We start from the raw sequence: 12545 nt of genomic DNA on the forward strand, positions 1-12545 counted from the left end.
CAAAGAGGTTGTGAAGCCAATTCTTCAAGCTTTGCGTTTGCCGTTTCTGAGTGGCACAGAGTGTTTTCTTCAGGTCAGGGTCACGCAATTTTGTTTAAAAATAAGTTTGTGGTGTTTAAATGTCGTAAGTGATTTGGAAACGCTGAACTTGCAGCTCCTTCAAGATGCTGCAAGGGCTGTGCAGGACCGGCCCTGTGCTGCTCCCGTGTCGTGGCGTGGGGATGCTGGGGCAGGACAGTGCAACCTCGATCCAAAAACCTACCTGGTGGTTCCATATGAAAAGCAATATTTTCAAGGCACAGACCCTTTGTTTTCCTTCTGTCTGTTCCTTTAATTAATCTCTCTGCTGCTTGTTTCCTCTCCTGCTTTCATTTCTCAATTTGATCTTTTTAGTGGGCTAGATAATTGCATTTATTGAGCATCCTTCCTGCCGAGCACCGTGGCTGTAATCTCCTCCACCTGAGAAATGGTTTCCTTTGAACAAGCTGGTGTCTGGCTCAAAGTTACGTGTTAATTAAATGCAAAAAAAAACCCCAACCCCTGTGTGTGTATATGTATATATATGAGTTATATAGTTTCAGCAAGCAAAAATCTGGGTAGCTGAAAGACAGTTATGAGTGCACACTACCAGCACTGTTTTTTGGCTTCTTAATTACAGACGAGTGCACAAAAGTCTTTAATTATGCGATCACGTGGCTGTTTTTTCAATACCATCTTATGTACAGAGTTTCCTCAGATCTTAAATACAAATGGGAGTTTAAAATATCTGGGGATTGTGTAATTAAAAATGGTACTGTGCAAGCGAGGGGGAAATTGGGTGTTCAGGAATAACTGGATTTTAGGATATTGAGGTTGTATTTTTAAGAGTCTCTCTCAGGTAATGAAATGGCCTCTAAGGTTGTGGTCCATTTCCCCATGCTTGAACCCGCCGCTGGCAGCATGTACCTAGCCAGAGGGATTCGTTGGTGGAGTTGGCCGGAGGGTCCCTGACCTTGTCAGGGAGCCATGATGGAGCAGAGCAGCAGCAGAGCATTGCCTTCTTTCACAGGTTCCAGGGGGGTTTAAGATTTCCGATCCTCCCACTACCCCGTGCACGCACGTCCATGAGCCCCCTTGTCCCCAAGAATTGTTTTTCAAGTGGTTTTGGGTACTCACTGTCTCCCACTTGTTCATGCATCTTCCCATACTTCTCTTCACGTAAAGAGAATTAACCCCAAGGAGCATGGAGGAAGTCTGAGCTAGAGCAGGAAAAGCTTTAGGTTATACCCTGACCGGTGAACTGTCCTCCCCGCTCGGTCTGTAGACCCAGGGATGGATGACCTGCATGCAAGGAAGTCAGTTGTGCAAACCGGGGTGAGTTATCATTTTTTTTCCACATAATAGAGAGATGGCGTATGAAGCAGAAATCTTTACGGCAAAATTACTTCCCACAAAACAACTCTATTGGTTGCACACCCGTATGTTTTTTCCCCTGCCAAAGTACTCCTCTGACCTACCTACCACAGAGGTAGACCTAGCAGATACTCTGTAGTGGACCTGTGCCCCTGGTGCAAGGTTAGTTAACATGATCCTTTATGCATAATGTGATAGAAAATTATACATACAACTATAGTTTTCACAGTATGCGACAGTCCAAATGTAAAGTAGCTTTGAGGACTTTTTGGCCAAGAAGAAACCGAGTAGTAGAAGAAACCAAGTAATGGCTTCCTTGATTCAGGTACTCGTGTCCCGCACACAGCGCTGTGTCTCTGCAAGTCACGTGCCAAATTCAAAAATTAAACCTAGAGAAAGAAGAGAGCTAAATTATGGCTTCATCGTCTGCCACTATATTGGATCCGGGGGAAAAGAAATGGGAAAACCCAAGATACATAAACTAAGGCATGTGACGAGCAGTGGCATCGCAGGTGTTGGAATGGCACCTTTTCCCTCAGGCAGAAGTCAGGCTGGACCTTTTGTGTGAGAGGACAGAGATACCCAAAGGATTGAGAGCTGCAGGCAGTTTGCAGCACTGGAAACGCCTGACAGTATTAATGAAGGATGGGTTAATATGGCAATATGAGTTTTTGTGCTTCTACAGCAACAAAGATCAAGATGACGTCCATTAAAGTTAATGGAGCTGCACTCCTGTCAAACCTGTCGGTCCCAGAGGAATGCTGTTGAAAGCTGTCAGGATTTGGGCCTGGAAAGGGGTAGCTTGATAAACTAGAAGGGAATTTGCTAAAATTTTCCAATTTAGTTTCAAGTAGGCATCACCCTAGAGGGAGTTAATGTTTCATAAAGCACTGGGTGTGCTGTGGGGCTGTAGTAGGAACTGCTCAACGGCTTAGAACTAACCTCTGTCTTGCCTAGCTTTAGGGCAAGAGTCCTTCCGATACTGCAGAAGTCCTCCACGTAGGGTCTGGTTTTTGTTATACTGAATGTCTGTGTCTCCTTTTTTTGCCCCCAAAACCCAACCCTAGCAGTCACATCTGCCTTGTGCAGAAGCAGTAGTTAGCATTCCCAGTTAACACGTGTTAGGATTGTGTAGGAAGAAGAAAAAATACTTGAGGGTGGTCTTTGCTGACGTGCTGCGATCTGTGTAGTACATTCAGATTTTTAAACAGCTTTTCTGTCAGATGATTTATATTTTGTTGGCAGAATTGATGTGTTGTTCATGTACCTGTTCTCTGTTTAATATCTGGTGGTGTCCACTGCCTCAGCTTCCAGCAGTGGCTGTATTTTAGATTGGATTAAGGTACAGGTAGCTTCATCTGGGAAATCTGAATGAGCATTTTCAGATAGTCCTTTGCAAAAAATGGGTTGGCTTATTTCCTAAGCTATTTTTTTTCTACTTAGTTCATGTTAGTAAAAGCAACATGATCACTGGGATCTGGAATTGCCCAGGAGTTGATAGCTCTGAGGATTGATGGCAGAGGAAGACGATGGGCGCTCATCCAATGCTGGTTGATCTCTGATGAAATTTCACTCTCAGCCCACATCCAGGTGGATCGGAAATCCACCCCCGCAGCTGCGAATCTCAGCAATTAAGTCAGAATCAAAATAACCATGTAGAATCAAAACAACTACGTAGATGTTGCTTGCTTAGAGTGCTTGAAGCTGGAGCTAAGAAGATAGCTGAGACATCCTCCATTACCTAGTATTTAGTTCGAGAAACATTAGGTTACAGGATTTTTGCAACTTCTTTCTCTAACTGTTGACCTTTTTTTTTTTTTCTTTTTTGATCTTTGACATAGCTTTTGCTGGTATCCAGGCAGTTGATACCCGCATACAGTAACAGAGCTGGAATAGTCTGAACAGCTCATCTCGTCCCTCCTGTGCTCCAAAACAGGATGGGCTTTAACCTGTGGCAGTTGAGGCTGACGACTCTTTAAAGACCTCTGATGATGGAAACTGCAACCACCCAAGCAATCTAATTCTAGTACTTGACTGTCCTTGCGGTTAATGATTTTTCCTGATGTCTGCTCTGGCTCTTTCTAGAGTTAAGTCCACCACTGTTCGTCCTACCAGTGGAGCTGTGGAGCTCAGGGTATTCCTCCTTTGCCATGGCACTGTAGATGATGTTTGGCATGTTTTTTGTTCAGCATCTAAGTGGCTCACCTGCTGTTATATGTTTCAGCATATCTCTTACGATTTTTAACAAATATTTTTAGAAAGAGCAATTCAGTCCTTTATCTAAATACAGTTTTTAGCTTTCAAGTCTTTGAGAGAGGAGAGCACATGAATCTTTGATCCGTGGCATTCCTTGTGATCACAGCAGTAGAAGTACTTTCCGTGCCTGGCAGAAATAAGCATGGTACAGAGGAATTTGTTAGACAAAAAGTTCATATTTTACAGAATAGACATGTGTTTTGTTAAGGATGAAGGATAAATCTTGGCATGTCCTTTGATAGAAAGGCAAGAGATACTAAAGAAAAATACGAAGCACAGGAAAATGAAGGTGTGGTTAGAAACTTTCTTCTTGGTGGTGTGACTGAAGTACCACTTACCTCCTGTCTGATACTTGATATGTCACTAAAAATAGAGAAGAGAGGCTCACCCGTCGTCCCTGTTGATGACAGCAAAGCCAAATCTGTTTGTCCTTAGATGTCGGAAATGGGAATGCAATGTAAATCAGCTTTTTTTTTTTTAATTTATTTTTTTAAGACTTGATGTTTAACAAAAGATTTCTCTAAAAGTCACTCACTCTAAAAGTGAGTCCAGATATATTTGATGGAATTATGCTTTTTTGTGGTGTTGGGTTTTTTTAACTGAGCCAGAAATAGCATCATTACCAATGTTGCTGTGGTAATGGCACTTACAGTGATGTCTGGAAGTGCTGAAGAAATTTTTCTCGTAGGAACAACCACAGTTTTCTTTTTTACCCCCCTCTAGTAATTGTTTCAATGTTATAAGTTGATATGCTCATTTATCACTGAAATCATTATTAATGAGTGCTGTTTTTCTTTGTCACATTGCCATGGCAACCGAGTGACATGTTTGAGTAGAATTATCTGTTTCCAGATGGAGATCTTCATTCATAAGATTTGCCTACTGAGAATTTTTGCAGCATATTCAACTTAAGAATTCTTCCTCCCTTGCCCTTCCAAAGAGTTTCGTGCTGGAGGTGTTACTGCTTTCTGCTTTATATCCTGTGATGGATTTTGTGGTGGGTGTTATGCTCGACAATATTTCTGTCTTTTATTTGTGGTTCATTTGTGGTGTTTTTCTTTTGATTCAGTTGGGCTGCTTTTTTTCAACTTGGTATTCGCTGTGGCAGTCCTGTAAACACATTTCCCCCCCATTTGAGTTGATGGAAATCATCTCTTTTTATATAATATACCGCACAGTGGAAGACAGTACTTGATTTTTACTTTCACATGTGAAAGGAGCATAGTGATGTATTTCTCTTTATATATGATATACCACACTCTGAGTGATAGTGTCCTAAAATTTTTATTGTATGCACTACTCGATTTTTAGTTTTGCACAGGAAGGAAGCATAGAGATGTTTCACTTTTGTTCATTTTTGATGTAAAACTGTATTCTGGAAAAGAAAAAAGGTATTACTCTTGAGCAAGATAGAGCAAGGTAAATATGCATAGAACTTTGTATAATTTCATTTATCCTGAACTTCTTACAGTTTTAAAGGTCTTGTTGACTGTCAGACTTGATTGAGCTCAAGTAGGACCGAATTAGCATTTCAGGATTTCTCTGGGTTCGTTTCTGATCGCTCAGACCAAAATATCTCAAAATGGTGTGTTTACTTTAGTAGAAATCAAAAGGTAAAAATCAAAAGGTGAATTTAGCGTCCTTTACTACTTCAATTCCGGGTGCAGTCTTACCTTATCAAGCAAAACCTGGTTAGCAGTTTTTGCAAATACCTAAAGGTGTTACCTTTAGGGAAGGCATCAAAGGCCCGTTCCTCCAACTGGTCTTTAATCTAATTTTCATATTCACTTAAAGCCATTAATGACCATACACCCCATGACACACTTCAAGGTCTGTCTGTTGCTTAAACATCCATGCTTTTGCATTTGCAGCGCTTTCATCCTGACAGTAACTTTAGGACAAGAACAATCTCATAAATAGCCCAGAATTTGTGGTTGCTGAACACCTGATCTTATATCTATCTTATCTATCTTATCTTCACCTAGTCAAAAAAATCTATATATAGTTGTGTCCTCCCAATAATAACATAATATAGTGCAAGGCCTGTCTTCTCCAAATGCGTATTTGAATTTAACTGCTACATTTAGTATATTTGAAATAATGAATGTTGTCTTATCTGTGAAGAGCAAGGTGTTATGCATCAGACTCGTTTCTCCTCTGTTACACCAACAAGAAATGTCCTCCCTAGCCAAGCTGCTCGCTACCACCTTCTCCTTTGGACCCTTCGGTTGCTCTTTTGGTTGACTGCTTATTGCAGTCAACAGTCTTGGCTGGGAATGGGCTAAATATTGACTGGTCCCATTGCTTTCAGGAATTGTTCTGCATTTCTCTTGCCAGGTCTCTACTGACATAAAAAATGAGGAGATTTTACAGCTTAGCTTGATCCAAGGAAAAAAAAATGGGAGTTCAACATGAATGTGAAGGGTAGAGTTTGTGTCATGGAGTACTGTAAATGCCAGAGGGAGACCTGCAAGCAAAATTCAGTGTTTCTCCTCAGATAGCAGGAAGGTTGCAGGTATAAATGTTGACATTTTAGCTATGATTCAGGTAGTTACTTGTATTTAAGCAGCCTAGTTCAATGGCTATTGAAATTAGTTAGAGGTGGGGTTTTTCCTCAGTGGGTTAGCTGGTTCAGAAAGTGGATATTTCCAGGTATCCCTTGTCATACCTTGGAAGCTATAGGGCTTGTAGTCAGCTGGATACTCCTGCTTTTTCTTTCTGTGGAAGTATAATTACTTAGCTGGGTTTTTCCCCCTTTGAAAGTGGAATCGTATCTATTTATACCTGCCTCCAGCAAGTGACTACTCAATATGAGCTAATGTTGCCAATATATTGTATTTGTGCTCCCTATTTTAAGGAAAATATTTTGCCTGTGATAGGAAATTACGAGAGCTTCTGAGTAATAATATTGCTTCAAAGTTAACATTGCTGATCCATTCCCTTCATCTCTGTGAGTATCTGATAAATCAGTTGTTCATGGCTCAGTCCTCTCTTCTGCTCCCATTAGCTGAAATTAGGTTGATTGCTCACTTTCCACAGCGTTTGCTTGTTTGTCTGATACTGCTACGTGCACCGCTTGCTCAAAATACGTGGGTTTTAATGGAGTTGCTAGCTGCTTGGCACTCCTGTCTGTTAATCATTTATTATTTAGGCACTGAAGCCTGAGTGTTGGCCACTCAGCCTGCTTCTTCCTCCATGTGCCTCGTCCCCAGGAGGTGGTCTCTTGGCCTGTAAGGCAGGTCGTCAGCTTTAGATTGCATCGAATTTTGAGATACAAGTAGAGATTTCTCATGCCCAAACACATACCATATAATAGAGCCATGAGATTAATAATAATTTAATAAGACACTTCCTATTAAAAGAGTAATTCTACCAATATCTACAGAAGCAGGTGTCTTCTACTTTGACCTCCTGAATTTCTTTTATCTATATTCTCCAAAGGAGAAGATGGATTTGTCTGAATTAAGACTTGCTAGTTGGCATGGTGTATTCAACTTCTCCCGAAAATGTAATGAAAAATGACTGTTTTATTTTTGGAAACTTTTTTGCTGCTGCATGTCTCAGGCATGAATTGTCCAGGCATCTGCACTTCTGCAGTTGGTAGGACGGAGGGAAGAGTAACACCAGCTGTGCAACGCTGCACAGATAATTGAATATTACTGTATTCATAAATAAAATCTTGGGGGAAAGCACGTTTACTAACCCTGTTGTAAATACACAACACCTGGAAATTACACAAGAAACATGTGCAAAGTTCTTTGCTGCCATTTCAGGGCTACTTGATGCATCTGGCAAGCGGTGCAGTGTTTGAAGGATCTGTGCCCATGTTCAATGTGAATTTGAAGTTATGTTTTTGAAAACTTTTGTGGATAATGATCTCTAAAGAGACTCGTGTGGAGCTGAAGCTGGAAAGGAAGCGCAGCCTAGAAATTCACACAACCACAAAGAGTGGGAACAGGCTGCCCGGGCAGCTCAAGTATTCCTTAAATGTCCGGGTCCATGTCGTAATCCTTACCCTCGCCTGGCCTGACTCTGTCCACAGGTTCTCTAACATTTATTCTCTTTACGAATCCTACACAGTTCAGGGAGATCTCTGCTGAAGTTAATAGCAAGAGGAGGTCTAAAGAAAACGTTGGACTGATGCTTGTTGAAGATGGTCACCTGACTAACAGGGATGAAGAAAAAGTAGAGGCATTCAATGCTTTAATAATACTGATAGACCTTGGGCTGCCCGGTCCTCTGAGTTGGATACTGTCCCTCACAGCGTCCTTCTGGCCAAGTTGTCCAGCTGTGGGATGAGCGGGTTCCCGGAGCAGCGGGTGAAGAACTGGCTGAAGGCCGAGTTCAAAGGGTTGCAGTGAATGGGGCTGTACCTGGCTGGCGGCCGGTCACCAGCGGTGTTCCTCAGGGCCCAGTCCCAGGGCCAGTGCTGTTCATCAGCGATCTGGGTGCAGGAGTTGAATGCACCATTAGCAAGTTTGCTGATGATACCAAACTGGGAGGTGCTGCTGACTCTTGAGGGACAGGAGGCCTTGCAGAGGGCTCTAGATAGATTGGAGCATGGGGCTATGATTAACGGGTTGAAATTTAACAGGACGAAATGCCGGATTCTGCACCTAGGACGGAGTAATGCCGGGCCCAAGTGTAGACGGGGGGAGGAGTGGCTGGAGAGCAGCCCCGCAGAGGGGACCTGGGGGTGCTGGTGGGCAGCAGGCTCGAGAGGAGCCGGCAGTGCCCCGGCAGCCAGGAGGGCAAACCGCATCCTGGGGTGCACCAGCGCAGCAGGGCCCGCCGGTCAGGGGAGGGGATTGTCCTGCTGCATTCGGCGTTGGCGCGGCCCCACCATTTGAGAAGGGTGGGAAGGTCCTTGAGTGCCCCCAGAGGAGGTGCCAGGGCTGGAAGGCATGTCCTGTGCGGAGCGGCTGAGGACGCTGGGCTTGTCGGGTTTGGAGAAAAGGAGGCTGAGGGCGACCCCATTGCTCTCCACAGCTTCCTGGGGAGGGGACGTGAGAGGGAGGTGCTGAGCTCTTCTCCCTGGGGTCCAGGGACAGGACGCCTGGGAATGGTTCACAGCTGCGCCAGGGGAGGTTCAGACTGGACATGAGGAAGCATTTCTTTACGAGAGGGTGGTCAAACCCTGGAACAGGCTTCCCAGAGCGGTGGTCGATGCCCCAAGCCTGTCAGTGTTCAACAGGCGTTTGGACAATGCCCTTAATGCTTTAACTTTTGGTCAGCCCTGAGCTGGTCAGGCAGTTGGCCTAGCTGATTGTTGTAGGTCCCTTCCAACTGACATAGTCTGTTCTATTCTATTCTATTTGCCCAGTAAAAGCAGCACAAATTTGTAAGTAGTAATGGTGCAGTAATTACAAGAGTGTTGTCGTGATGGTGATGACGAATATTGGGAAGCCAGGTACCAGCAAGTCCTCGGCTCAGACACCTGAGCAGCGACGCCTGGCAGCACCCTCTTGCATTAGTTAGAGAAGAAATACAGAATTAAGTTTCTGACAAACACCCTCCTTCCCGCCTTGCCTCCATCCTATCGAACTGTATCAAACTTTCACATTTAAATCCGATTATGCTGATAATCAGTCGTGGGCTCATCAGTGCCCTGGTCCGCTAGCTACGAGAGACGACGTCTTCCAAGGAAGCATCCCTTACGTACAGTCTGCGCGGGATGGTCTGCTGCCCGGGTGTGCGCTCGGGGTTCGATCACAACTAATCCCTTGGAATAAGCAGGAGACACGTTTCAGAGGTTATTTTTGCCACTGAACATCAGGACCTCCGTACCTCGCTCGTTTTTTACAAGGCTGGGTTGAACATGCCTCCTTTTAGTTAAGGTGGACTAGCCGTGGGTTGTGCAAACTCCCTTTGTGCTGTTTTCTCTTTCTCATCTGTTTTCCTATTCAGATCCGTACATGCAACCGTGGGAGTTTTATGCTTTTTCTGCATGTGGGTTTTATTGCTAATCACGACAGAGATCATTGAAGGAGTGAGAGAAATCTAAGTTAGATACTGCAGTCAATCAAGTACTTCCAATTCCCAGGTTTTATTGTGTTCAGCCTTTTTGGTTTTATGAATTGTCACCTCCAGACTACCTAAATTCCATTTAAAAAAGAAAAAAAATTCAGAGTTGTTGCTCACATTTACCAGTCTTATAATATTGTCTTAAATTCTTCCATATGTTTTGAGACTCTGCATCTGAGATGCTGCTATTTGATAAATTCGCAGTTTTATTTGAACACTATAATAAAAAAAGCATATAGATACGGACTAGGCCAAGTGTAAAACCATGTTGTATTTTAAAAAAAAAAAATTGTTTTTCAAAGTTAGGCTTATTTAACTTCTACACTCTGTGGTTAACGGTTTCCTGAAAACAAGCTTCCTTCTAAATAATTTTGTTTTTTTTTTTTTTTTTTAACAATACAATAACCCAGAAAAATCCATTTGTGTTTTGTTTTTCCCTTAGCAAGTAAGATAAATTGCTTGAAAACCCAACGAAAAAGAATAAAGTTTGTGCGGTTTCTTTTAATTTGCTGAGGTTTTGCCTTTTATTCCCAGGGTACTATGTCTCATTTCATTTTGTATTAACATTTTCCACTTAGGTGGGAGAAAGTTTCTCTTCTGCACTATATATCCTGACTGGAGGAGTGTGGGTGCAAAACTCTGGGTGTTTTTCCGATAGATTCACAAGCTACAAAGAAAACCAGAGGAAAAAGTGGCTGAGAAAAGGCAGCGCTGGTACTGCAAGCACTGCATTCGCAGGCTAGAGAGAAGAATCACTTTTCCCCAAATCCCATCTTGTCCTACCAAAGAAAAAAATCCCTTTATTCAAGCTTTGGGTGAGGCTGTTTACTGTGGGATAGCACATGTATGTTAGATAATATTTCCATGCTGGCACTGGAGCTGGGAATTTATTATTTGAAGAGCCGAAACGCCTAGCTGATAAATATTAAGGGCAAACCAGGAATCTTACTTTTCTTATTACTTATTTTTACACTGGATTTCTATCTGGGTAACATTCACGTGCAGGAAAAATGGTCGTGGTGGGGGAGTGGGGAGAGGAAGACAGTCAGCATGGGGCCTTTTCTCCAGAAATCATTATACGACTGTGCATTGTGTACCTTTTGCTTTAGCTCCATTAAAACAGTGCAGGAAAAACAAAAATTTAAAAAAAAAAAAAAAAAAAGCATTGGTTTTTGGTGTGGGTTTTTTTTTCCCAGCTTCTAACTTAAATTTTAAATATCCTCCATCAGCATTGCTTTTCAAAAGAGGTTTTTTCAATGCAAGGAACATCCACGAGCAGACTCCTCTCTCTGGTAACTGCTGTACATCACTTGTTTGCCCACTGATAATGAAAATCCAGGGAGGATGCAGGAGCAAAGAACTTATTTGTATTGAACATATACAGAAAACTAGGGATTTGGGGGAGGGTACATACCGAACATCCCCTGTTCGTGGTGCCGTGGCTATATTAGACCAGAGAGCTACTGAACAATTTCTGGAAGCCAGACCTGGAAATTCTTACTGAAGCTTCAGTCAGGAAAAACTTCCTTGGTATCAGTCACATGTAAGCCTTTGAAACTATATACATGTAATTTTTAGTTGCTTTGCTTAATTAGGGTCTTTTCTAGTCAGCTGTTTTGGTTTTAGTTTGGTTTTTTTCCCAGCTGCTGAACTACACTGGTTCAAATTTTTTTTTTCTTTTTTTTTTTTTTTTCCCTTGGTGCTCAGATGAGTATAGGATCAAACCAGTGGAAGAGGTCAAATACATGAAAAATGGGGGAGAAGATGATCAGAAAATAGCAGCCAGGAACCAAGAAAACTTGGTAAGGATTGAACTTATCACTTATCTAATGAAATAACGTGGCTCTGCTTTTGTAATGAAATATGCAACGTGCAGCACATTCAAGCTACAGCTTACACGCGGCAAGAGGATTTTCTCGAAAATGTCATAAAACTCTGCGAAGCTCGCATAGAAGGTGCAAAATATGACTTTTTCCTGCTTGTCTTTCTGAATTAGGCTCTACTTGATCTTGGAGTGAGTGCTTCCATGATTATACTCGCTCACTTCCTTTGCAGATCTGAATATACATGCTTTGAAATGTATGTGTCTATATTGCAAACGAGTTGGTAGTAAACCAGCAGTGCACTGCCATTAAGAAAATGACCTACTTATGTAGATATTATTTGCTCTGTGCTTCCTGGTTTTACATATTTTAAAATTCACAAGGAAGGGAGTTTGGAATAGAAAAAGCAATACGTTCATAACACAGCAGTTGCAAGAATCATTTTGTGTGTGTTTCTTTTTCCCTGATTTGAGCACCTTGCTGGCTCGTAGTTCCACTTACGGGAAGGAAATCTCAGGTAAACCCTTAGTACTACTTGAAATAACTAGGATGCTGTTGGAGCGGCTTAAAAATCATGGTTGAGTCACTTCTGGCATTTCTGAGAAGTCATTTCTTCTCTTCTAAAGCTGAAGGAATGTTGATTTTGTAATTGGCTGACTGGGGCTTTGCCCAGTTTAACTTTTTGAAGACAGCCCACAATTAAAACAGTTGGGTGCAAAATTTCACATCTGGTTCCACTCATTCATTGCAGCTTTTCTTCACGTAAGATTGGGTTTTTTTCCCCTCCGTCAGTAAGACTGAAGGGGGAACATCATCAGCAGATTTCAGTGGAGCCATAACCTCCCCAGCTGAGGATCTGCCTATTGCCATCATTGGGCAGCTGTACAAAAACCCCACTGTTTGGGAATTTGTCCTTAATGAAGATGTAAGTGAACTCCAGGCAACCTGGGTACTTTATTTCCCTCTTCCAGACACCCATGTTTGCGTTACAAAACTACACGTGCATTCCTGTAGTCAATAGAAGAGTTTATTTTGCTGTCTTAACCTCGT

At 42.4% G+C, this 12545-nt stretch overlaps 1 protein-coding gene across 4 annotated transcripts in view; it reads left to right on the top strand.

Annotated features, from left to right (window-relative positions):
• Positions 1-12545, top strand: part of C8H1orf21 (chromosome 8 C1orf21 homolog) — a 126648-nt gene that overhangs the window by 66100 nt on the left and 48003 nt on the right. For all 4 annotated transcript variants that reach the window (XM_075156956.1, XM_075156958.1, XM_075156957.1 and 1 more), the window contains exon 3: positions 11380-11474. In XM_075156956.1, coding sequence (XP_075013057.1) covers positions 11380-11474 — 95 coding nt within the window. The remainder of the gene's footprint in view (positions 1-11379; positions 11475-12545) is intronic.

This window comes from Calonectris borealis, chromosome 8, assembly GCF_964195595.1.
Source record: "Calonectris borealis chromosome 8, bCalBor7.hap1.2, whole genome shotgun sequence".
Taxonomy (NCBI): domain Eukaryota; kingdom Metazoa; phylum Chordata; class Aves; order Procellariiformes; family Procellariidae; genus Calonectris; species Calonectris borealis.